General features: G+C 43.4%; 1 protein-coding gene across 2 annotated transcripts; it reads right to left on the bottom strand.

The window, feature by feature from the left end:
• Positions 1-217: 217 nt before the first annotated feature.
• LOC106580893 (mitogen-activated protein kinase kinase kinase kinase 5) lies at positions 218-20,634 on the bottom strand. 2 transcript variants are annotated; one of them, XM_045703635.1, is made up of 31 exons: positions 20,341-20,634; positions 13,734-13,791; positions 12,354-12,444; positions 11,999-12,063; positions 10,954-11,009; positions 10,789-10,836; positions 10,449-10,491; positions 10,261-10,333; positions 10,024-10,155; positions 9,643-9,705; positions 9,424-9,505; positions 8,269-8,385; positions 7,992-8,073; positions 7,837-7,889; positions 7,622-7,683; positions 7,426-7,470; positions 7,291-7,311; positions 5,456-5,501; positions 5,155-5,314; positions 4,858-4,958; positions 4,667-4,708; positions 4,193-4,348; positions 3,329-3,389; positions 3,044-3,146; positions 2,726-2,784; positions 2,426-2,529; positions 1,993-2,170; positions 1,788-1,856; positions 1,536-1,628; positions 1,243-1,366; positions 218-1,147 (listed from the first exon to the last, which is right to left on the bottom strand). In XM_045703635.1, the coding sequence occupies exons 1-31, from the start codon at positions 20,446-20,448 to the stop codon at positions 1,051-1,053; spliced, it is 2,592 nt and encodes an 863-aa protein (XP_045559591.1). In that variant the 5' UTR covers positions 20,449-20,634; the 3' UTR covers positions 218-1,050. The 2 variants fall into 2 exon arrangements, with proteins under 2 accessions (XP_045559591.1, XP_045559592.1); XM_045703636.1 differs by having other exon boundaries at positions 218-1,142.
• Between the last annotated feature and the right edge of the window lie 6,521 nt (positions 20,635-27,155).

Genomic DNA, 27,155 nt, shown 5'->3' with positions numbered 1-27,155 from the left:
ATTAAATCAGCCCTCCTTTCCTGTTATCAGGACAATTCACTAATTGAAGGAAGGCTTCAGTGCAGTCTGTGCAGACCTCAGAGAAGTGGGAGCTCCATTCAGAATAGTGTCTATGGGCAATTCAACTTTGTCACTCCAAAAACACTTTCATGCACTGTGAAATTAGTTGGCCACTTGTTGACATTCCAGTGTTATGAAAAATAAGTCAGATTTTGAAGATCTTTATTGGGTAATGTTTCCCATTTATTTGAATAGATTGTGATGGGAAATGTAGGTCCCTATGTGTCTGTGAGCCTGTGAATTAAAAAAAGACAGCCTGGTCTCATAGACTGGACGTAACATAGTAAATGTAATTCTGGAACACTGAAATTAATACGATAATTAGCCATTTTTAAATAATTTACTACCTTTTAGCTACTTTGCAACTATTTAGCATGTTAGCTAACCCCTCCAATAACCCTAACCTTAACTATTTTAGCTAACCCTTCCCCTAACCCTTTAACCTAACTCTTAAACTTAACCCTAACCCCTAGTCTAGCTAACGTTAGCAAGCTAGCTAATGTTAGCCACCTAGCTAGAATATCGTACTTTTGCAAATTTGTTACATATTGTACATTTTGCAAATTTGAAACATATAATAGGAATTGTAATTTTTAACATATCATACGAAATGAGTGATGGACATTCACAAATTAACACATACCATACGAAACGCAACATATCATACTAAATGGAGTGTCTTTGATTTACATACAGAATGATATGAAATGCTCTGAGACCAGGTTGCAGCAGAGGGCAAGTACTGTAGTACTGTTACAGGATAAATAGGTATTTGTGGAGGAATGAATGCACATGTGTGTCTGGGCACAGTCTGCCCGTGTGGGCTGGCAGTGGAAGCTGCTCACAGATTATGACGGATGAATTCAGGCTGTGCTCCTTTAAACCAGCAGCAAAGCAGTATTGTTTGGCATGGACGACACAGTGCCATGGCTGCTGCTTGGAGTGTTCGCAGGGGTGATCCTTTGAGCTCGGTTCCATGTGCTAGAGTTCTCAAGGTACTGGGACATAGTTCTCGGCAATCTCCAGGATGTACAGGTTACAGAGCCCCGAATGGTCCTCACACTGCCGCGTCTCCATGACAACTATCCTGCGGGGGTTATTAATGAGTCAATCAAAACTATATTTACTTGATTTTGTGTGTGTGAGAGTGTGTATCCCATGAAAGTATACAGGCACACATACCGGTCTGATCCCACTAGACGGTAGGTCTTCTTGGGGTCTATGATCTCCTGCAGTACGTCTGGGCCCTCTCCTCTCCTCTGCCAGCCATGACGCCACATGGCCAGCAGAGTGTTCTCAAAATACACTGAACCAGACAGACAGAGGGTGAGAATGTAAATTAGGCCATCAGACAGACAGACAGACAGAGGGTGAGAATGTGCATTAGGCCCTCCATACCCCAATATTCCCTCCACCCCTCAAACCACAATGATTGTATCATGATGACCATGCTCCTCTTCTCCTCCCCTTCTTACCTACAGCTTCCACATCAAAAGTGAAAGTGGTCTCAGCTTGAAGCATCCTGTGGCTCCTCTGCGCCCCCTCCAGGCCCACTATGTGTACTGAATCTATTCAGAGGGCAGAGGCACACACACATTAGCCCTTCCTACACATTTCATTTTGCTCTTGTAGACTGATAGAGACACCGTCATTCAGGGGTTAAAACAGACTTGGTCTGTAACTAGCCTACTCTTCCTGAGGATGGTGATGATAACAACATGACTTACTCTCATAGAGCACCAGCAGAGTGTTACAGTCCAGCTGGTTCACCTGCACTGTGTCAGGACACCGGCTCTCTGGAACACAAACACACAGTTACAACACATCTGTTAGATTGGTCCAAACTAAGAAGAAAGCTCACTACTTCATTGAACTGTATGTTCATAGAAACAAGCCTGTGATGTGTTCAGTTGAGTATTCAGTTCGTAGTACCTAAGCCAGTGTTGGTGAACCAAGAGGTGTTGGAGTTGAGGTTCATGTTGTCCAGTTGAATGGGCTGCTCAGGACTGGGGCCCCTGTGTACCCCGATACACACTAGAGGGTACTCTTGCTGCGGTGCCACCACCATCTCAAACACACGCAGGGGACTGGGCAGGGGGAAGTCAAAGTGCTGCAGGGGACAAATACACAGTCAGGGAAGTAGTCAGAGACTGTCAGCTGTGACAGTAGACGTGAATACAGGGTTGTGTCTAGTAGGGAGAAAACTATTTGAAACGGCGCGAAACAGGGAAGAACTACCTGAACTTATCCGATAAGATCTTTTGCTAACTGTTTTGCTACGATGTGCCCTACTGAAAAGGACCCAGGAAGACAGTGGGCAGCAGGATGATGAGAAGGGATGCTGTGGGATCCTGTGTGTACTCACCTTGATGAGCATGAACTTATGCATGGGCTCGTACCACTGCAGGAGCACCACACTGGTCTCCTGGGCACAGCACAGGAACACACAGCCCCGCTGCACGTTACTGGCTGCAGGGGGGGGCAAGAGAAGACCTCAGCATTCTAGTATTTTAACAGTCATTTAGCAGACACTTTTATCTAAATCAACTTTGACTTCAAACCCACTCGTGTTACAAGCACCGTACTACAACTGAAGTTCAGTGACTGATCGCCTGGACCCTTTCTTTATCAAGCTAAACAGAATTCTCAACTCCTCTTTTCTCACCCACTGAGCAGGTCTTGCAGCCTTTTGTGTCTGGTATCTTACATGAGACAGCAAACTTCCTGCAAACAAGAAATAAAATGTATGTTGATGAATAATACTAACTACAGGGGGAGAAAATGTTATAATTAACAACAAACACCAGGGTCGTATTCACTAGGAACGAAGCGGAAGGAAATGGGCCTAAACGGGGAGGGACTACTACTGAACTTATCCAATAAGAAATGCTTGTTTTGCTCTTCTGTTGGGAAAGGCTTTGCTATGGTGTTCACTAATGAATAAGACCCAGCACTAGCGTATGGCAATGGATTATAGGGTTACCTAGGCAATAGTCTGTGGGTTGGCAAGGCCACCATTCGCTGCTCCTTTCGGGCCTGCTCATACAACTCCTTCAGTAAGTGAGAATGGAGCTGGGACGACTTACCTGTGGAGGAAAACACACACACACACACACACACACACACACACACACACACACACACACACACACACACACACACACACACACACACACACACACACACACACAGATGATTTCAGTTTATTTTATCAATTTATTTTACAGATGTTAGTATTGTAGAATGTCTATGGCTTGCTGAATCTCACCTGATATTGACATGAGGACATTACTAATGGTGTAAACCCAGCTGCACTTTCCTGGATAGAGCTGCAGGAGAGGGGGAAGAGAACAGCGGATGAGTGAGGCACATGTAGAGTTAAATAGAGATTACAAGCAATATGAAAGCAAAATGCAATACTGTCCCTATAACATCCATCTTACTGAATTGTGCTGTCATACTGTAGCATGAGCTTAATCTCGAAGACCATAAATTCTGCCTGACTGTAGCATGAGCTTAATCTCGAAGACCATAAATTCAGCCTGACTGTAGCATGAGCTTAATCTCGAAGACCATAAATTCAGCCTGACTGTAGCATGAGCTTAATCTCGAAGACCATAAATTCAGCCTGACTGTAGCATGAGCTTAATCTCGAAGACCATAAATTCAGCCTGACTGTAGCATGAGCTTAATCTCGAAGACCATAAATTCAGCCTGACTGTAGCATGAGCTTAATCTCGAAGACCATCAATTCAGCCTGACTGTAGCATGAGCTTAATCTCGAAGACCATAAATTCAGCCTAACTGTAGCATGAGCTTAATCTCGAAGACCATAAATTCAGCCTGACTGTAGCATGAGCTTAATCTCGAAGACCATAAATTCAGCCTGACTGTAGCATGAGCTTAATCTCGAAGACCATAAATTCAGCCTGACTGTAGCATGAGCTTAATCTCGAAGACCATAAATTCAGCCTGACTGTAGCATGAGCTTAATCTCGAAGACCATAAATTCAGCCTGACTGTAGCTCTGGTCCAGGGCTTTGGAACGCGTTCAGCTCGCCATTGTCATCACGCAATGCGACCAGATCTAGCCTCGCTGCAGACATAGAAAGACATTAGAGCAGATTCTCACCAGCTCCATGGTGGCGTCTGAGCTGTTCAGGTTGAGGGTGTAGATCCCCTCGTCTGCTCCCAGGATCAGGTGGTGGTCTTTGGTTGTCGGATGGTCCCACGTCGTTGAACTATTCACTTTCAATGGACATCCATGGAATACTTTCTTAAAGTACACCTAGACACGAGGTGGAGAACGGGACCCATATTCATAAACCGTCTCAGTGTAGGAGTGCTGATCTAGGATCATTTCCCTCATGTCTATATAATCTGATTCGTTATGATCAACAACAAAAAAGCTACACTGATCCTAGATCAGTACTCCTACTCTGAGACGCTTTATGAACGTGGGCCCAGGGGTCACACTCATTGTTCATAGTGTGTGTGTAGTGTTCCAGATAAAGGTATGCACAAGACTCAGTGCATCGACACACAGTTACAGTAACTGTCGTAAACTGTAGAGCGGCGTACTCGTGAGATTGGTGGACAAACTTACTGGTGGTTTCTTCAGCACGGGGCTGGGACATTCAACTGGATCCTGAAATAGAAAACAGACACATATTCTAAACATGCATTTTGGAATCAGTTCATCCACATTTCTGCGAGCCAACAAGTGATGCGTTTTCCTGGTCCACCTCTCAGAAGAAAAAAATGAAATGCTGTTTTAATTCCTGGTCCCATCCATACCTGGGGGGGCTGTCTCCTTCTCCTGTCTTTCTTGGGGGGCAGCTCAGGCGGTTGGAGGCCCGCTGATCTGTCTGTTATGTGTAATGGGAAGGAAACAGGGTCTACAGGGGACACAATCATGTTGTTACTGTACATTAGAGAGCATGGAGAAGATGTGCTTCAGGGTAAATGTCACAGGTCAAAGGTCATTCACTGTACATGGTACGCAATTCAGAAGGGACAACAGGGTGATCAAATGAAGATCATATATCTGTAACTGTAGGTAACAATAGGGATAAGAGTGGAGTTGACACTCACCGGAGTTGACGTTTCGCTGGGACCGTGGACGAGGGACGGGGCGTGTGTGGGTGCCACTAGATGTTCGGAGGAGCGGCGAGGGGGCGTAGAGGGTGCGCAGTATCCGGCCACGTTCGTCCTCCCCTGTCACAAACTCCTCTGAACTGGTATAAACTTTGGGCTGCGTGAGCATACATAAGGTCAGGCACTGGAAATGTGGCCTTTATCAACTGTATGTCAACACCATATTTATAGACACATGGGATTTGTAGAGGTAACAAATTGACATACTGTAGTTTAGAAAAATGTCGTTTTTGTATACCTTAGGAGGGAGTGGGGGTGGGATGTCATCTAGTGGGATTGTTTCGCTGTTCAGGGAGAAACAGAAATAGTTCAGTGTTTCAGATTGTTGTTTTTAGCCAAATCTTTGAATCATATTTCCCATAAAGCTCTGTTATATAGACGGGTTGGCTGACAACGTCACACAAAATGATGTGCGCATCGATGTGGCCTGAAGGTGGGTGTTGTTACCATTCTGAACGGTCAGATAGTTTGCAACAATGACAAGAAGCTGCCATTTGGGGAATCGTAAGTGTCTCGTTTCAGCTCGTTGTATCTTGTTATCGATGCCATGTCTTGTTTTGAGCTGTTTTGACTGATGACATGTCTATGCTAATATGGCAAACAATTTGCTAGCTAGCTACCAACAACTGTAATGATGTATTTGAGAGACATCAAGTGCTCATTGTGCAAATGTATTTATGTTTTCAATAAACATTTGGAGATGAAATATAGTTTCCATGTTGTCAACAGTCTAAGCCAACAATCTGTATTTAAGGATCCTCATTAGCTGCTGCCAAGGCAACAGCTACTCTACCTGGGGTCCAGCAACATTAAGGCAGTAATATACAATTTAAAATATTACATTTCATAACACTTTACCCAATAAATGTAGCCACTACTCCACTATCACATATTTACAATACAACATCCATCTGTACATGTGTGTAGAGTGCATGTCTTATCATCTGTATGTGTGTCTGGGCCTGTGTGTGTGTGTCTCTTCACAGTCCTCGCTGTTCCATAAGGTGTATTTTTATCTGTTTTTTAAATCTGATTCTACTGCTTGCATCAGTTACCTGATGTGGAATAGAGTTCCATGTAGTCATGGCTCTATGTAGTACTGTCCACCTCCCATAGTCCTTTCTTGACTTGGGGATTGTGAAGAGACCACTGGTGGCATGTCTTGTGGGGTATGCATGGGTGTTCGAGTTGTGTGCTAGTAGTATAAACAGACACCTCGGTGCATTCAGCATGTCCCATAGTTACGCACGCTTCAGTCCTGTTGCTAGACAACCAACCTGTCTATGCTACAAGCATTGTAAAGACAATGATGTTGAGAGCAGTCGTTCGACTCCATCCCATCCGAGAAATACAGTACACACTTAGAAAAAAAGGCTTCTTCATCACTGTCACGTCCTGACCAGTAATAGGGGTTATTTGTTATTATAGTTTGGTCAGGATGTGGCAGGGGGTGTTTGTTTCATGTGGTTTGGGCTATGTATTTAGGTAGAGGGGTGTTTGGTTTATGTGGTTCGGGGTTTGTTAGTCTATGTTATATGTTAGTTTTTCTAGGTTCTATCTAGTCTATTGTAGTTCTATGTTTAGTTTATTGGGGTTGGACCTTCAATTGGAGGCAGCTGGTTATCGTTTCCTCTGATTTAAGGTTCTATATTTAGGAGTTTGTTTGTCATGGGATTTTGTGGGAGATTGTGCTTGTTTAGCTGTGTGCCTGACAAGACTGTCCAGTTTGTTTGTGGTTTGTATACGTTTATTGTGTTTTCCTTCTTCACCTAATAAAAAGAAGATGAGTATATATTTTCCCGCTGCGTCTTGGTCTTTACCCTACGACACCCGTGACAATCATAGGAAAACCCTTTTGGAACCCTTCTTTCTAAGAGTGTACATCCGGACCTGTATTCACAAAGTGTCTCAGAGTAGGAGTGCTAATCTAGGATGAGTTTTACCATAATAGATAAGAGAGGGGGTGCCGATCAATCAGCACTCCTACTCTGGGACGCTTTATGAATATGGGCCCAGAAACATAGATCAGAGTGAATGGGTGAAGTACGTATATGTCTCAGTAGGATTGCTTACCTCCTGGTGCAGATGGTGGGACTGTGGAGAGAGTGTAGAGAGAAGGAAGAGAGGGTTGTCAAACAAATCAGACAAACGTACAACTGAAGAAATGTCAAACTGATGAATGAATAATCAAGTGTGCGTTATGATTACATGTCCACGTCATCGTAGTCATCATCCGAGTCCAGGCATTGGTCCCTACAGGAAAGAGATCAACACAGTGGCAGATAAGATCGGTAGTCAACAGTGGTCTTCTGATTACTCATTGGATCATTTATCCTGTAAGACTTGGAGATGATGGAGCCGTCAGTCAGTGTGTGATTGGCTTGCTAAGCAGTAATCCACTTACCTGATTAGACTCTTGTCGCTGCCAGTGGATCCCAGTGTGGAACACTGTACTGTAGGTCGTACCTGAAGCATAGAAGGACAATGACAGACGACTCTGATCAATAAGATACGCAGGCCTACGTTTGTACTGGGAAGCACAGTGGTACACAGGCATGGATACCACCACAGGTACGCACATGGACACACTCATACACACGCTTACGCACACACACTTACCATTGCTTGTGGTGGGGCTGTCTTTACTGGTCTCTTGGTGTAGAGCTGCTCCACTATAACACACACACCAATCCAATGATTAGTTGCACATGTATACAACCGATAACATTTCCTGGACAGGTTCACAAAGACAAAACCAACTGAATATATCTCACAGCTGATGTCAGAGTTGGTTCTCTCTGCCTGGTTGTGTCTGTTAATGGAGTGAATCCTTCTCAAGGAGCCGGGTATCACAACCTATAGGACATATCATCATATAGCCATGAGTACTGCATTTACATTTTACATATCTTTTACAATGTGTGATCATGTGTATTATTCATATTTATTGTGTATACAAGGTTTATTACTATATGATTTTATGGTGTGTGTGTGTGTGTGTGTGTGTGTGTGGGTGTTTGATTGTGGAAGGTAAGTGTGTGATGCCCTGACCTCCACGTCCTCCTCCTCAGACGGCAGGCAGGGCTTCAGTTTCTCAGGGTGACGCAGCTTCTCCAGCAGATCCAAGATCAGATCCTGCCTCAGACACGGCTGGGTCAGAAACAGGTGCTGCAGGAGAGAGAGAGAGAGAGAGACAGACAGACAGACAGACAGACAGACAGACAGACAGACAGACAGAGACAGACAGAGACAGACAGACAGACAGACAGAGAGAGAGAGAGAGAGAGAGAGAGAGAGAGACTAGGAAGTGAAAAGGGATTACAGGGACTACAAGAGAATAGAGGAGCTCAAGCCTTTGATCTGGGTATGGTAGTGGGTGCCAGGTGCACTGGTTTGTGTCAAGAACTGCAACGCTGCTGGGTTTTTCACGCTCAACAGTTTCCCCTGTGTATCATGAATGGTCCACCACCCACATCCAGCCAACTTGACACAAATGTGGGGAAGCATTGGAGTCAACATGGGCCAGTATCCCTGTGGAACGCTTTCGAACCCTTGTAGAATTCATGTCCCGGAGAATTGCGGCTGTTCTAAGGGCAAAAGGGGGTGCAACTCAATATTAAGAAGGTGTTCTTAATGTTTGGTATACTCAGTGTACACAGTAGGCCTACTAGTGATCGACGTTAGCAGCAGCACAAAAGTATAGCAAGCCAAAGTTGCCTAATAAGTAATGTGCTCAGTGTGTTCTTAGATCATCTCATCAACAACATATCAACAATGTGCTGACAAAAACTAAAAAACATCAACACCACCATCATCAACAACATATTACCGTCGTCATCCTCAAAATCATCGTTCCTAGCCTACCTCCTTCTCTTCCATGTATTGAAAAGGGCAATGGCCATAGGGGTGAAGGAGTGCTTCTACCAGTTAGTCTTAACAGAGGGGAATCTACACTGGGAGCCTGTAGGGTAGGACCTGGAACTCATGGTGTAGGGGGTAGGTCAGTCAGACAGGATGGATTCTGCCTTCCTCACCACTTGTCTGTTGTACAGGTCAGACAGACTACTCTGCTGGACTCTTGAGATTTTTCACTATTCTAGCTAGGCCATTTGTAGGAAAGGTGAGGCGAGGAGAAAGAGGAGAGGTGGGTGACTGAGATCTAGCAGAGAAGAGAGACATTCTCTGTGTTTCTTGAGGTTTACTCACTGTCAGCATCTTTGAGGCACTGGGTCTCTTCTTAGTGTTCCTGATCAGCATCGTCTTGACAAAATTATAGAAAATGGAGGACCTAACATGAAAGTGGTAGAAGAAAATGCTGTTGTTTTAACCAACTGCATATTACAGACCGTCGATTAATTGACTGAATTAAGGAATACAGGTATCATTTCCACAGCTTAAGTGGATAGTAATGGTCTTACTGTATACCATTTGGACTTTTCCTTTAGTTTAGGAGGCTGGTAGCCACTTTTGGACATGAGGAACAGCACCCTGAGAAAAGACAATATTTTAATGTGAGGTTTGTGTGTGTGTGTCTGTCTGTCTGTGTGTTTGTATGTTGTCACAGGTCAGTATTGTAAATAAGAATTAGTTCTTAATTGACTTACCTGTATAAACAAAGGTGAAATAAAAAGTGTGGGTATGCATGTGTGTAATTGGTTAACGGCATGCATGAATGTACATCCAACTGGAACATGAGGGGGTGTGGAAGGAGGAAAGTCTATATTCTTTCTGCGGGGAGTGTGAATGTAAGAAAGAATGTTGTGTGTGTGTGGGTTAAAGGAATGATTTGAGTGTGTTTGTGATTACCGTAGTGGGTGCACATCGAATAGGGGTGGCTGCAGCTCAGCCAGCTCGATGGCAGTGATTCCCACAGACCACACGTCACACAGCTCATTGTAACCCCCCTTTATCTCCACGGCAGCCACCTCTGGCGCCATCCTGGAAGACACGGCAACCGCGACCATCAACATCAAGACCATCTGACATCAGATACAACATCGAGAAGAGCCACAGGGAGGGGACTCATTTGACCTTCAACCTCACCAGTAAGGAGTCCCGATGAAGGACATCCGCCGTGACAAAGTAGCCGTGATCTGTGCCGAAATCCCAAAGTCCGCTAAACAGCCAGACAATAAATATGTCACTTATTTAATATGTGAGGACAAAAATCTATGATTTAAGTGTTATGATTTACCGCCTGTTGAGTGTTTTAGGGCTTCACAGTCACACACCTAGCTTCACCTCTCCTTGGTCATTCAGGAGGATGTTGGCCCCCTGGACAACAGGAAGACGAGACACCAGCGATCACGACAGAGCAATGTGTACAGTATATTCTGTCTGGACAGCATGAAAACACAACAAACATTGCATCCTAACTTAAAGCAAGCCTTGTCTGAGCCAGAACGGCCCTTAGTGACTGACTAGCGTCCTGTCTAGGAGGTGTACTAGTACATCAAGTTGACTCATGCTACTGAAACAGGAGATAGGCTCCTGCCCCTATGGGCCATTCATAACCGTTATAGAGGCATAACTCATCCCAGCAGATTAGGGAGTCAACCCTGGTCATCTCACCTTTATGTCTCTATGAATCTTCTTCTGGCCATGTAAGTAATCCAGACCCTGCAGGTAGACAGTTAGTACACTGTTACATGTTGATATCAAAGCAACTATTATCTATAACAACCAAGTGACATGTTATACACTCTATATTGTAACGTGTGATATGAGTGGTTTTACCTGAAACATCTCCCTGCAGATAAATGCAATCTGAAGCTCAGAGAGAGGCCCGGTCACTAGAGGGAGAAAAGAGGGGGTGAAGTAGGACACTCTGTTACAGTTGTAGATCGTAATCTGCTCCAGTTCACCCACACACATACTCTCCCTCACACACACACACCTGTATTCAACAGGCATTCTCTAGGGGACGAAGTGATAAAATGTCTTAAGAAGTGCAGCAGTCAATAATGATGAGTAACTCACTCAAATCTATAAAAATAGGCGAATACAAAATATGTTTTGGGCAGAGGGGTTTTGCAGTGTAAGGGTGATACACTCTTAGAAAAAAAGGGTTCCAAAAGGGTTCTTAGGCTGTCCCCATAGGATAACCATTTTTGGTTCCATGTAGAACTATTTTGGGTTCCACGTAAAATTCCATGTGGAAAGGGTTTTATATGGAACCCAAAAGAGTTCTACGTGGAACCAAAAAGGGCTCTTCAAAGGGTTCTCATATAGGGACAGCTAAATAACCTTTTGGGGTTCTAGATAGCACCTTTTTGTGCTATCTAGTGTAGTTGTGTAGTTGACCTTTAACAGTGTCCATGTGTTTGAACTTTGGGGAAATCATAACATGAGATGACTTCCTGCCAGATGTACGTCACAAAGTAAACCCATCTGGTTGTGAGACTGATCTGTATTCAAAGCCTGATCAAACAACTTATTTCTCTCTCATTCACACATACTGTAGATCACCTCTCGCTTTTTGTTTGTCTGAAATGTTCACCTTCCTCCTCAGAGTTTTTGCAGTTGAAGAGATAAATCATAAATCAACCTAAGCTGGCACACACACACGCACACACACACACGCACACGCACACGCACACACACACACACACACGCACACGCACACACACACACACGCGCACACACACACACACGCACACACACACACACACGCGCACACACACACGCACACGCACACACACACACACACTCGCACACACGCGCACGCACACGCACACACACACACACACACACACACACACACACACACATACACACACACCATGGTAGACGTCCTGAAGAGAGCCTCCTCCACAGAACTCCATGCAGATCGACAGCTTGTTGGCCCTGGAAACACACACGCATGTCACACACACACACACACACACACACACACACACACACACACACACACACACACACACACACACACACACACACACACACACACACACACACACACACACACACACACACACACACACACACACACACATCTGTCATATTAAAGGGTTATACTCCCAGTAACTTTATCATGATCACAACTGATAATATTTCCAATTGGTCTGTATCATCCCATTCCAACTAGAGTATGATATGTGGCTGTGCGTGGCAGGGCCTGCTCAGTGCCCACTCACTGTATATAGCTGCCATAGTAGGCCACAATGTTGCGGTGCTTGCAGCTCCTCACTATGACGATCTCCTGCTGGATTACTGAGAAGTCCTCCTCTGTGTGGGAAAAGGTCATATCATATAATTTTATACCATGTACCACACTGCAGTGTATATGGATGCCAGATGATGTCACAATATAGCACCACAACATCATCTTGGTTTGTTACCAACTACTTTTGTGGAACGGTAACATTTGACACCGGCATTACTGCAGAAATATGATACCAATGTGGATTGAAAGGTTTGTTTCTTTCAGACCTGGGTTGAAATACTACTTGAAATAATTTCAAATACTATATTTGTGCTCGATTGAGCTTGCCTGTTGTAATGGAACCAATATAAATGTCTAGAATGACCAAACCCTGCCCACCCCGCACTCCAGACAGGTTAAAGCAAACGCTCCAAGTATTTGAAAGATATCAAATAGTAATTGAACCAATGATGTACAGTATATAAACCCTGGATTGCTGATGCTATGTATTGGCCATTGACAGGCTTTGAAGCAACCGGTCGGCCATATTGGTACACCCCGGTAGGAGCAGTCCTCCATAGGAATGAATGCAATTCTACAGTACTTCAATGAACTGTTTCAAGGACAAAATAACATTTAAGTATTTTTTGTTTGTACACACACCCTGTTGATGAGGCTTATTATGCATTATAGTTGAACCAAAAGATTACATGTAACAAAAAATGAAATGAAATAGGAAATAATTAAATATATATGTGAAATTGAATTAAGCAATAATGTATGTTGATGCTAATATTATGTACAATATTTAATTATGTTTCCATATGATAACAATAGCCTAATATATTCAGTATGTTGTAAAATATTGTTTTTTAACAGTTTCAATCAATTCATTCTAATTAACTTAATAATTATGACACACCCCTCACTATTGTCATTGGTTGCACTAATTGCACTGTTTGTTTACATAACCTGGTTCAAGTATTCATGACATTACCCTGAAGAAGGCAAAGTGTTTGTGAAACTTTGGTGATTTACCCAGTAAATTACTGGGAGTTTATATATAGAGTGTGCAACTCTTTATTTTTATAGCTTATAGATTATTCGCAGTTAGTCAGCACCTCTACATAAAATAATTTTCTCTGGGTGTGCGCCAGCTCATGTTTTTTTTAAATAAAAAACGAATGTAGACATTAATAAATGCATTTCTATATCTTCCAAAATATCTTTACAACGGTGTGGGAGTGCCAAGATGGAGGCACGGTGGCTTCAACACAGCACCCCCTATCCGTCATCTAGTGTATATATAAATCATTGATTTGAACCTATGTGTGGTCTCTAGTATCTGTAGTAACAGAGGGGACTTCTTTACCTGGCTCCATCTTGATGACCTTGATGGCCGCCAGCTCCCCGTTCTGCTTGTTCCGAGCCTGAGTAAAAGACAGCTGCATCAGTCAGTGGGCTTGTTATGGAAGGGGGAGTATAACCAGATTCACTGACCTCAGAACAGATTTTTTTTATTTCACCTTTATTTAACCAGGTAGGCTAGTTGAGAACAAGTTCTCATTTACAACTGCAACCTGGCCAAGATAAAGCAAAGCAGTGCGACACAAACAACAACACAGAGTTACACATGGATTAAACAAACAAACAGTCAATAACACAATAGAAAAAGTCTATATACAGGGTGTGCAAATGAGGTAAGATAAGAGAGGTAAGGCAATGAATAGACCATAGTGGCGCAATAATTACAATTTAGCAATTAAACACTGGAGTGATAGATGTGCAGAAGATGAATGTGCAAGTAGAGATACTGGGGTGCAAAGGAGCAAAAAATATAAATAAATAAAACAATAACAGTGTGGGGATGAGGTAGTTGGATGGGCTATTTACAGATGGGCTATGTACAGGCGCAGCGATCTGTGAGCTGCTCTGACAGCTGGTGCTTAAAGTTAGTGAGGGAGATATGAGTCTCCAGCTTCAGTGATTTTTGCAATTCGTTCCAGTCATTGGCAGCAGAGAACTGGAATGAAAGGCGGCCAAAGTAGGAATTGGCTTTGGGGGTGACCAGTGAAATATACCTGCTGGAGTGCGTTCTACAGGTGGGTGCTGCTATGGTGACCAGTGAGCTGAGATAAGGTGGGGTTTTACCTAGCAAAGACTTATAGATGACCCGGAGCCAGTGGGTTTGGCGACGGATATGAAGCGAGGGCCAGCCAACGAGAGCATACCGGTCGCAGTGGTGGGTAGTATATGGGGCTTTGGTGACAAAACGGATGGCACTGTGATAGATTGCATCCAATTTGCTGAGTAGAGTGTTGGAGGCTATTTTGTAAATGACATCGCCGAAGTTAAGGATCGGCAGGATAGTCAGTTTTACGAGGGTATGTTTGGCAGCATGAGTGAAGGATGCTTTGTTGCGAAATAGGAAGCCGATTCTAGATTTAATTTTGGATTGGAGATGCTTAATGTGAGTCTGGAAGGAGAGTTTACAATCTAACTAGACACCTAGGTATTTTTAGTTGTCCACATATTCTAAGTCAGAACCGTCCAGAGTAGTGATGCTGGATGGGCGGGCAGGTGCTGGCGGAGATCGGTTGAAGAGCATGCATTTAGTTTTACTTGCATTTAAGAGCAGTTGGAGGCCACGGAAGGAGAGTTGTATGGCATTGAAGCTCGTCTGGAGGTTAGTTAACACAGTGTCCAAAGAAGGGCCAGAAGTATACAGAATGGTGTCGTCTGCGTAGAAGTGGAACAGAGAATCACCAGCATCAAGAGCAACATCATTAATGTATATAGAGAAAAGAGTCGGCCCGAGAATTGAACCCTGTGGCACCCCCATAGAGACTGCCAGAGGTCTGGACAACAGGCCCTCCGAATTGACACACTGAACTCTTTCTGAGAAGTAGTTGGTGAACCAGGCGAGGCAGTCATTTGAGAAGCCAAGGCTGTTGAGTCTGCCGATAAGAATGTGGTGATTGACAGAGTAGAAAGCCTTGGCCAGGTCGATGAATACAGCTGCACAGTATTGTCTCTTATCGATGGCGGTTATGATATTGTTTAGGACCTTGAGCGTAGCTGAGGTGCACCCATGACCAGCTCGGAAACCAGATTGCATAGCGGAGAAGGTACGGAGGGATTCGAAATAGTCGGTAATCTGTTTGTTAACTTGGCTTTCGAAGACCTTAGAAAGGCAGGGTAGGATAGATATAGGTCTGTAGCAGTTTGGGTCTAGAGTGTCTCCCCTTTGAAGAGGGGGATGACCGCGGCAGCTTTCCAATCTTTTGGGATCTCAGATGATACGAAAGAGAGGTTGAACAGGCTAGTAATAGGGGTTGCAACAATTTCGGCTGATAATTTTAGAAAGAGAGGGTCCAGATTGTCTAGCCCGGCTGATTTGTAGGGGTCCAGATTTTGCAGCTTTTTCAGAACATCAGCTATCTGGATTTGGGTGAAGGAGAAATGGGGGGAGGCTTGGGCAAGTTGCTGTGGGGGGTACAGGGCTGTTGACCGGAGTAGGGGTAGCCAGGTGGAAAGCATGGCCAGCCATAGAAAAATACTTATGGAAATTCTCAATTATCTGAGATTTACCGGTGATGACAGTGTTTCCTAGCCTCAGTGCAGTGGGCAGCTGGGAGGAGGTGCTCTTATTCTCCATGGACTTTACAGCGTCCCCAAACGTTTTGGAGTTTGTGCTACAGGATGCAAATTTCTGTTTGAAAAAGCTAGCCTTTGCTTTCCTAACTGCCTGTGTATATTGGTTCCTAACTTCCCTGAAAAGTTGCATATATCGGGGGCTATTTGATGCTAATGCAGTACGCCACAGGATGTTTTTGTGCTGGTCATGGGCAGTCAGGTTTGGAGTGAATCAAGGGCTATATCTGTTCCTGGTTCTACATTTTTTGAATGGGGCATGCTTATTTAAGATGGTGAGGAAGGCACTTTTAAAGAATAACCAGGCTTCATCTACTGACGGAATGAGGTCAATATCCTTCCAGGATACCCGGGCCAGGTCGATTAGAAAGGCCTGATTGCTGAAGTGTTTTATGGAGCGTTTGACAGTGATGAGGGGTGGTCGTTTGACCGCAGACCCATTACGGATGCAGGCAATGAGGCAGTGATCGCTGAGATCCTGGTTGAAGACAGCAGAGGTGTATTTGGAGGGCAGGTTGGTTAGGATGACCTCTATGAGGGTGCCCGTGTTTACGGATTTGGGGTTGTACCTGGTAGGTTCATTGATAATTTGCGTGAGATTGAGGGCATCAAGCTTAGATTGTAGGATGGCCGTGGTGTTAATTACTTCTGCATTGCCCAATCACAAAGCCTACACACACTAGAGCACACCAATGAGAGACCCTGTTTGTTGGTTGACACAACAACACTAAACATAGCCCCTGAATGTGCACAGTGGAAAGAAGACAGATAATAGGATGGGGTTGGCTGGCAGGGGGCTGGGTTGAGTGGAGAGAGATGGCCACTGAAGGAAAGCCACAAAACAAACAGTGCTCATCTCACAGACCACTGGAAACGTTGTGATCGAAGCCAGGCAGGTTCCATGGTGACGTCAATGACCTTGTTGACAGACTGACACCACATAGATACACATGCAGACACTCACAAGCTCTTACACTCAGAGGACGAAGTGACAAATGTCTTAAGAAGCACAGCAGTCGATAATGATGAGTAACTTATGATCACTCAAATTAAATGTCTAAAAACAGGCGAATGCAGAACATGTTTTGGATGAAGGATGGGTTTAACAGTGCAATGGTAAATGGTGATAGGTGACCTTTAAGAGTGTCACTGTGTTTGAACTTTAGGAACATCACAACATAACTTCCTGGTACTTCACAAAGTAGAACTGTAGATCACCTCTCACCGTTTGTTTGGAAGAAATGTTCTCCCTTCCTCTTACTCAGAGTTTCCCCAGTTAAAGTGATAAAGCCCCCCCCCCGCACACACACACACACACACAATCTTGTACAGCTAACCTTGTGGGGACACAAAATTTAAACCCCTTAGAAATAGCATTTGACCTTGTGGGGACTAACAAAATGTCTCCAGTTGGTCAAATTTTTGTTTGGGTACTTCTGGTCCCCACAAGTATAGTTAAACACACACACACACACACACACACACACACACACACACACACACACACACACACACACACACACACACACACACACACACACACACACACACACACACACACACACACTATATTACTTGTGAAGTGTAATTTCTGTAAATACCAATGGCTCTCTCACTTCTTTATTTTCACTTTCTGTCAAAGATTGCACCCGGCACAAAATGTCATCGCATTCTATTGGCAGAGACACATCACAGTAACCCACTGTTTTCAGTATTGTGGCTTGGCTGAAACGTAACCTTATCCTGTCCTTTGTGGAGTCAATGCCTATGAGCCTGTGGGATAAATTCTATTGCATCGAAAACTTGAGAATTGTGTAAGTAGTTCTTCTGAATGTCACATCAGTAGGATCCCTGCCTACAAATGTAACAAGTCTACTTGCATAGGAGGGTAAATCCATTTTAATTCAATCACTTTTTGAAAGTATCCATAAATGTTTGCCCATGGTAGAAGTGGTCAGAAAGTGACTTTTTGGACCTGAATTCCAAAACATTCAGGAGATAGAGGTGCTCAAATTTGACCCATTTTGCATACCCCACCATACCATGAGACATCCATGTCTTCATTACTGGAAAAGACCAACGGTTGAATTTGATTTAATTTAAAAGCAAAATAGGTCAACTTTGAGCACCTTTACTTCTTGAATTCCAAAAATGTCACTTTCTGACCACTTCTACAATGGGCAAATACTGTATGTATGGAAGGTTTAGTTCAAATCAAAAGGGGGTGCTATGAAAAAATGATTGAATTCAAATGGATTTACACTAGATAGAGGATAGGAGTTTAAGTTGAAAAAAAGGATTCTTAGTTCAATGTGTACCAAAAAATATTTAGCTTTTATGGAAGTGTGCCGAAGCAGAAGTGTTTACAGGAGGCCTAGGGACAGTTGGGAGGCCTGATAACAATGTAATTCAACAGAGATGTACCCACAGTGATGTTGTGGATACATATTTCGAAATTACCAACCTATAAAAACCCACAGCTCTTTGAATTACTGAGAAGCTTCATGTTGTTGCCCAACAAGAAAAACTAAAAACGAACAAAACTAAAATATTGTCAGAAGTCCAGGTATTTTTCTGGTGTTTATTTTGTTTCCTTGACCCCCCACCCCCTCCAGACACTGTTGGCACAGACAGCATGCTAACCAAACCTGTTCTCCCTCTCCCACACATGCTCACTCAAGGCTGGCCTGTTTCCATGACACTGTGGGTAAGCAAAGTGCTGCATCTGCAGGTCTCCATCAGTGTTCAGTCTGCTTGTTGAATCAACACATAGGCCGGCTTCGAGGGTGGATGAGTGTATGTGTGTGTGCCTGTATGTGTCAGCTTGTGTGTACGCCCCTGTGTATTTATGTGAAACTCCCTGTGGCTTCAGTGCTATGAATGTGTATTTATTCACTTTGCAGAAAAAAAAACGGTTTGTTCGCAGACATTGCTACCATAAGTTGTTGAATAAATGCAAAGTACTGTGAAAATAGAGCAGAATCTGTTGATGGCCTCCGTTTCTCTCTGGAGAGGAAGTGCGCTTCATATCCCCCCTACTTTGCATCAGTCACATGTACAGTGGACAAGCTCCTGAACACAGCAGCTGGCAAACTCTGCCAAAGCTTGTCCAGTAAGGCCATTATGACATTATAAAATCTTTGTAATTCTTCTACAATATCATTACTGACATTGTAGAGTGTACCAGGATTCTGGAAAGGGCATAAATTCCACATAAGATACACAATTTACACAAAATGTTCCTTAAGGAATAAAAGTGAAAATGGTGTGCTCCACATTGAATTCATGCTATACATAGCAACTGAATGAAATGATCATGGCTGGTGCTGAATAGCACACTCATCATGTGGTGTTCAAACAGGTGCAAAGCACACTGCATTTCTGCAAAGTTCTGTGACGAGACAATATGACTTATTCAGAGATCGAATGTGTCCTTGCAACTTGTAGGTAACAAGTGTTACTGAAAGATACAGATGGATATTGCCTCCCAACATCCATGCATATCAATGATAAGCTTCTGTATTTGTTTGAATGGATGTGACGTTCCAACTCACTTATTGGTCACATCCTTAGGCCCTATCCTGATTTGAGGTAAACACATTGTGTACCTAATGTGGTCACAATAAATGTGTCTTTAGGACAGTGAATTGACAGGTGACAGGTTGTCTTGTTCCAACACAGTTACTGACTTAGAACACATTCTGCCCATTAACAAAACTGCTACATACAAAGTCACAGTGTAACTGACTGGGGTTGAGCTGTGAGGCGTAAACACAACTGACCTCATGGTAAGAGTATAGGACTCAGTTACCTGAAGAAAGACAACATAGATCAACCTCTATTCCCTGGTGAGCTATGAGCCAATCCTTCACTACTTGGGGAAACATATTCCACAGAATTGACATAATACACTTTCATGTAATACAAAGGGACATATTCACTAACCAAAAGTGAAAGATGAAGAGAAAGGAAACCCGTGTATGAAAAAAATCTAAATATCTGATCATATATGCTTTTTCAAAAACCACTTCCTTTTTTGAAACAGGAATTACAAAAAACTGAAGTCTAAACTTCCTGAGAATGTGAATAAACTAATCCAACACGGTTAATTTACTTGCGACATGATTTAGGCCTACATGAAATCAAACCATAGCTTGCAGCCACAAATAAAATCTTCAAATTTAATATTTTATTGTAAATCAGACTATTGACATTCGAAACACAGGTCACCATGAGAAACATCACAAAAAAGTAAAAAGCACAGCAACAAGGTAACATAAAACTCTCAGAAAATGTCCTGGTTGTGTGTTGTTTTTATCTCTGACCTTGTAAACCTCGCCATAGGTGCCTCCACCGACCCGGAGCAGAATCTCAAAGTCATCCTGCGGGTTCCGGGTGGAGATGTCCAGTGCAGCCCGGTTCTGGGAGTCCATTACTCCTGGGGCATGGCGCAAACTCACACACACATACGCAAACTCCCTCCACTGACTACTGTTCCTGCTGCAGGCGCACAAACACCACACTCTCTCACCTTCCTTCTTCACTCACCAGTTAGACCCCCCTCCCTCTCTCGTCTCTTTTTTCACTCTGTTGCCTGAACTAAATGATCTCTGATTTTCAGTGAAGCTCATTTACATTTTCTCTGGTTTTATTTCCTGTTGGGTGTAAGTCTCTGAAGGTGTGAGTGTATGAGAGAGAGAGGGGTGGGGGGAGAGACTTAGTTTCACCATTGTCTTTTTGACATTCTTTGTAGTGTGTGTGTGTGTGTGTGTGTGTGTGTGTGTGTGTGTGTGTGTGTGTGTGTGTGTAGCTACGTTACTCTTGTTCTCTGTGTGGGTTTTCTCTTGTCACTTGGGCATGCCTGCAGAAGTGTGAGCTACAAATATGCAATGCTGTTCTCGTTTGGAACCATTTATAATGGCCTGACTTCCTGTAGAGCAACAGTAGCATGTCGATACACATGAAAAATTACCATGCTTCAGAGTGGTAGAGATCAATAGCTAAAATATTATTGTCAATGAGGAAGTAAAAAAAAAATATATATATATATATATATATATATATATTGATTGATTGATTGAACTCTGACTACAAAAGAACATAAGTCAAAGGCATCACATTGCTCCAGTATTGGTGATAATAAATTAAAATGAAAATAAGAGAGGAAACATTTGCTGGACCTGCTGAGAGCACTAAAAGTGTTGTACTCTAATATGCATCTACTGTTGTTAGAATGACAGCAGGTTATATAGCATGATATTGTCAAATCAAATATTGTCCCATGCGCCGAATACAACGGGTGTAGACTTTACCGTGACATGCTTGCTTACGAGCCTTCCCCAACTACGCCAAGTTAATAATAATAATAATTAACACAAGAGGAATAAAATACACAAGAATGGAGCTATATACAGGGAGTACCAGTACCAGATCTATGTGGAGCTATATACAGGGAGTACCAGTACCAGATCAATGTGGAGCTATATACAGGGAGTACCAGTACCAGATCTATGTGGAGCTATATACAGGGAGTACCAGTACCTGATCTATGTGGAGCTATATACAGGGAGTACCAGTACCAGATCTATGTGGAGCTATATACAGGGAGTACTAGTACCAGATCTATGTGGAGCTATATACAGGGAGTACCAGTACCAGATCTATGTGCAGCTATATACAGGGAGTACCAGTACCAGATCTATGTGGAGCTATATACAGGGAGTACCAGATCTATGTGGAGCTATATACAGGGAGTACCAGTACCAGATCTATGTGGAGCTATATACAGGGAGTACCAGTACCAGATCTATGTGGAGCTATATACAGGGAGTACCAGTACCAGATCTATGTGGAGCTATATACAGGGAGTACCAGTACCAGATCTATGTGGAGCTATATACAGGAAGTACCAGTACCAGATCTATGTGGAGCTATATACAGGGAGTACCAGATCTATGTGGAGCTATATACAGGGAGTACCAGTACCAGATCTATGTGGAGCTAAATACAGGGAGTACCAGTACTAGATCTATGTGGAGCTATATACAGGGAGTACCAGTACCATATCTATGTGGAGCTATATACAGGAAGTACCAGTACCAGATCTATGTGGAGCTATATACAGGGAGTACCAGATCTATGTGGAGCTATATACAGGGAGTACCAGTACCAGATGTATGTGGAGCTATATACAGGGAGTACCAGTACCAGATCTATGTGGAGCTATATACAGGGAGTACCAGTACCAGATCTATGTGGAGCTATATACAGGGAGTACCAGATCTATGTGGAGCTATATACAGGGAGTACCAGATCTATGTGGAGCTATATACAGGGAGTACCAGTACCAGATGTATGTGGAGCTATATACAGGGAGTACCAGTACCAGATCTATGTGGAACTATATACAGGGAGTACCAGTACCAGATCTATGTGGAGCTATATACAGGAAGTACCAGTACCAGATCTATGTGGAGCTATATACAGGGAGTACCAGTACCAGATCTATGTGGAGCTATATACAGGGAGTACCAGTACCAGATCTATGTGGAGCTATATACAGGGAGTACCAGTACCAGATCTATGTGCAGGGGTACGAGGTATTTGAGATAGATATGTACATGAAGGCAGAGCAAAGTGACTAGGCATCAGGATAGATAATAATAAAAGTAAAATAAAGAACAGAGTAGCAGCAGCTTATGATGAATGTGAAAGTGTGCGTGCGGTATCGTTATTCGTGTGTGTTGTGTGTGTATTTAGAGCATGTGAATGTGTGTGGGTTTGTGTGAGTGTAGTGTGTGTGAGTGTATACAGTGCATTTGGAAAGTACTCAGACTTCTTAACATTTTGTTATGTTACAGCCTTATTCTAAAATGGATTAAATAAAAACATTTCCTCATCAATCTACACACAATACTACATAATAACAAAGCAAAAAGGTTTTTAGAAAATTCTGCTAATGTATTAAAAATGAAAAACTGAAGTACCTTATTTACTTAAGTATTCAGAACCTTTGCTATGAGACTCCAAATTGAGCTCAGGTGCATCGTTTCCATTTTTCATCCTTGAGATGTTTCTACAACTTGATTGGAGTCCACCTGTGGTAAATTCAATTGATTGGCCATGATATGGAAAGGCACACACCTGCCTATATAAGGTCCCACAGTTGACAGTGCATTTCAGAGCGAAAACCAAGCTATGAGGTCGAAGGAAATGTTCGTAGCGCTCCGAGACAGGATTGTGTCGAGGCACAGATCTGGGAAGGATACCAAAACATTTCTGCAGCATTGAAGGTCCCCAAGAACAGTGGCCTCAATCATTCTTAAATGGAAGAAGTTTGGAACCACAGACTCAACCTAGAGCTGTCCGCCTGGCCAAACTGAGAAATCGGGGGAGAAGAGGCTTGGTCAAGGAGGTGACCAAGAACCCGAAGCTCACTCTGACAGAGCTCTAGAGTTCCTCTGTGGAGATGGGAGAACCTTCCAGAAGAACAACCAGCACTCCACCAATCAGGCCTATATGGCAGAGTGGCCAGATGGAAGTCACTCCTCAGTAAAAAGGCACATGACAGCCCGCTTGGAGTTTGCCAAAGGCACCTAAAGACTCTCAGACCATGAGAAACAAGATTCTCTGTTCTGATGAAACCAAGATTGATCTCTTTGGGCTAAATGCCAAGCGCCACATCTGGAGGAACCCTGCCACCATCTCTACGTTGAAGCATGGTAGTGGCAGTATCATGCTGTGTGGAACGTTTTTCAGCGGCAGGGACTGGGACACTAGTTAGGATCGAGGGAAAGATGAATGGAGCAAAGTACAGAGATCCTTGATGAAAACCAGCTCCAGAGCGCTCAGGACACCAGACTGGGGTGAAGGTTCGCCTTCCAACAGGACAACGACCCTAAGTACACAGCCAAGACAACGCAGGAGTGGCTTCGGGACAAGTCTCTCAATATCCTTGAGTGGCCCAGCCAGAGCCCGGACATTCTGCAGAATATTTTTGGTACCCTTCCTCAGATCTGTGCCTCGACACAATCCTGTCTCCGAGCTCTACGGACAATTCCTTCGACCTCATGGCTTGGTTTTCGTTCTGCCGTGCACTGTCAACTTTGGGACCTTATATAAACAGGTGTTTGCCTTTCCAAATCATGTCCAATCAATTGAATTTACAGGTGTTCTCCAATCAAGTTGTAGACACATCTCAAGGATGATCAATGGAAACAGGATGCACCTGAGCTCAATTTCGAGTCTCATCGCAAAGGGTATGAATACTTATGTGAATAAGGTATTTCTGTTTTTATTTGCAAAAATGTCTAAACCTGTTTTCGCTTTGTCACTATGGGGTATTGTGTGTAGATTGATGACGATTACATTTTTATTTAATCAATTTTCGAATAAGGCTGTAACAAAATGTGGAAAAAGAGAAGGGTTCTGAATATTTTCAGAATGCACTGTAGTCCAGGTAACCATTTTAATTAACTATTGTATTGTAGACGAGTGAGTGCACACATTTTGCATTAGTTGTCACATATCACTCATTTAGAAAAGTCAGACATTTTAACACCCCGCCCCCTACCCGGTCTTTGCCACCCCCTGTCTGAGCATACAAGCGAGCATACAAGCAAGCCCACAGTGTGTCTGTTAACAGCCATAGCTCAAACACCCACTGGTGTTAGACGTACACTAAAGTATGCTCGTCGAACATCTCATTTCAAAATTATGGGCATTAATATGGAGTTGTTTGTCTGACATGTTATTTCTATGTAAAATATTCTGTAACAAGTGTTTTTTTTGTGCTCAATGGTGGATCTATTCATAATTATTTAAGAGGCTGCTATAACAGCCTCCACTCTTCTGGGAAGGCTTTCCACTCGATTCCATTCAGCCACAAGCATTAGTGAGGACGGGCACTGATGTTGGGAGATTAGGCCTGGCTCGTAGTCGAAGTTCCAATTCATCCCAAAGGTGTTTGATGGGTTTGAGGTCAGGGCTCTGTGCAGGCCAGTCAAGTTCTTCCACATCGATCTCGACAAAGCATTTCTGTATGGACCTTACTTTGTGCACGGGAGCATTGTCCTGCTGAAACAGGAAATGGCCTTCCCCAAACTGTTGCCACAAAGTTGGAAGCACAGAATTGTCTAGAATGTAATTGTTTGCTGTAGCGTTAAAATGTCCCTTTACTGGAACTAAGGGGCCTAGCCCGAACCATGAAAAACAGCCCCAGACCATTATTCCTCCTACACCAAACTTTACAGTTGGCACTATGCATTGGGGCAGGTAGCGTTCTCCTAGCATCCACCAAACCCAGATTAGTCCGTCAAACTGCCAGATGGGGAAGAGTGATTAATCACTCTAGAGTCCAATGGCGGTGAGCTTTACACCACTCTAGCCGACGCTTGGCATTGCACATGGTGATCTTAGGCTTGTGTGCGACTGCTCTGCCATGGAAACCCACTTCACGAAGCTCCAGACGAACAGTTATTTTGCTGACTTTGCTTCCAAAGGCAGTTTGGAACTCGGTAGTGTTGCAACCCGAGGAGACGATTTTTACGTCCTGCGCGCTTCAGCACTCTGCAGTCCCGTTCTGTGAGCTTTTGTGGCCTACCACTTCGCGGCTGAGCCGTTGTTGCTCCTAGATGTTTCCACTTCACAATAACAGCACTTACAGTTGACCGGGGCAGCTGTAGCAGGGCAAATATTTGATGAACTGACTTGTTGGAAAGGTGGCATCCTATGACGGTGCCACATTGAAAGTCACTGAGCTCTTCAGTAAGGCCATTCTACTGCCAATGTTTGTCTATGGAGATTGCATGGCGGTGTGCTCGATTTTATACACCTGTCAGCAACGGGTGTGGCTGAAATAGCCGAATCCACAAATTTGAATGGGTGTCCACGTACTTGTGTATATATAGTGTAGGCATATAGCAAGCAACCTCATATGCCCTTTTGTTGTTCAAATGAAGGTTAATTAAGGTGTAGGGGATGACATGGCTGATGATCAGGTTTAAAATGAGACTATGGCGTAGTTGTGGTAAGCATACGACAGTGTGCACTAACTGATAATAGACATCTCACTTTATAATGGAGTTTCAATAAACTGTTATCAAGGCAGAGAGAAGTCAATGCCTATGTCATTTAAAGGTTTGGCCATAAATGGAAGTAATGTCTTGCACTTGTGCAGTCCCCTAGAAACCACACATTACCACTGAAAAATATATAACTGTTGCATTAGGCATTGTCACATACCACATGCCCTAGGGCAGGGTTCCCCAACTGGTGGTTTTATTTGGCCCCCCAAGTTTTCTGAGCATATTTTTTTCATTGTTGGACATGAAAAATACCAGGAAATCAACTCTATGTAATTTTAATTTTGGAAATCTGTTCCCAAGTATTTTCACGCATAATTGAGAGCAACATGTGATCGTAATTATGTTTTTGTCAAATATTATATGTTTGGGATTATTGCGGTCAAATTGCAGTCTACAAATGACTTGTAATTATGTTCCGGACCCGCGACCATCCGCTCAAGAAAATCGGCCCGCGGATGAATCTAGTTGATGATCCCTGCTCTAGTGGTAAATTTGTTCGCTAATTACCACAACATAACTATAGAGCATATTACAATGTGAGAACAATAATACATCTACTGATTTTACAGCAACCAACATTTATCTTCCTAGTTCATACTCCATCACAACAATAGGTTTCAGTCTATTGAAAATAGTGGAAGTAAAACCATCACATTTACGCTCCTCGGTACATTCACGTCATTCGAAACGTTTGTCAATTATAATATAGTGCATATATTTGGCCATTCGTGTATATGCTCACAAATGAAACATAATGATCTGTTGATTTAGGCTGTCTCCAATGCATGTTCATGTTCAAAACTCTTGAACGTGCCGTCCTTGGCCAGCTCTCCTGCTATCTCTCTCAGAATGACCTTCTTGATCCTAATCAGTCAGGTTTCAAGACTGGGCATTCAACTGAGACTGCTCTTCTCTGTGTCACGGAGGCTCTCCGCACTGCTAAAGCTAACTCTCTCTCCTCTGCTCTCATCCTTCTAGACCTATCTGCTGCCTTTGATACTGTGAACCATCAGATCCTCCTCTCCACCCTCTCCGAGTTGGGCATCTCCGGCGCG

Source organism: Salmo salar, chromosome ssa20 (genome assembly GCF_905237065.1).
Source record: "Salmo salar chromosome ssa20, Ssal_v3.1, whole genome shotgun sequence".
In the NCBI taxonomy this organism is placed as follows: domain Eukaryota; kingdom Metazoa; phylum Chordata; class Actinopteri; order Salmoniformes; family Salmonidae; genus Salmo; species Salmo salar.
This window is presented reverse-complemented; position numbering and strand designations above follow the sequence as displayed.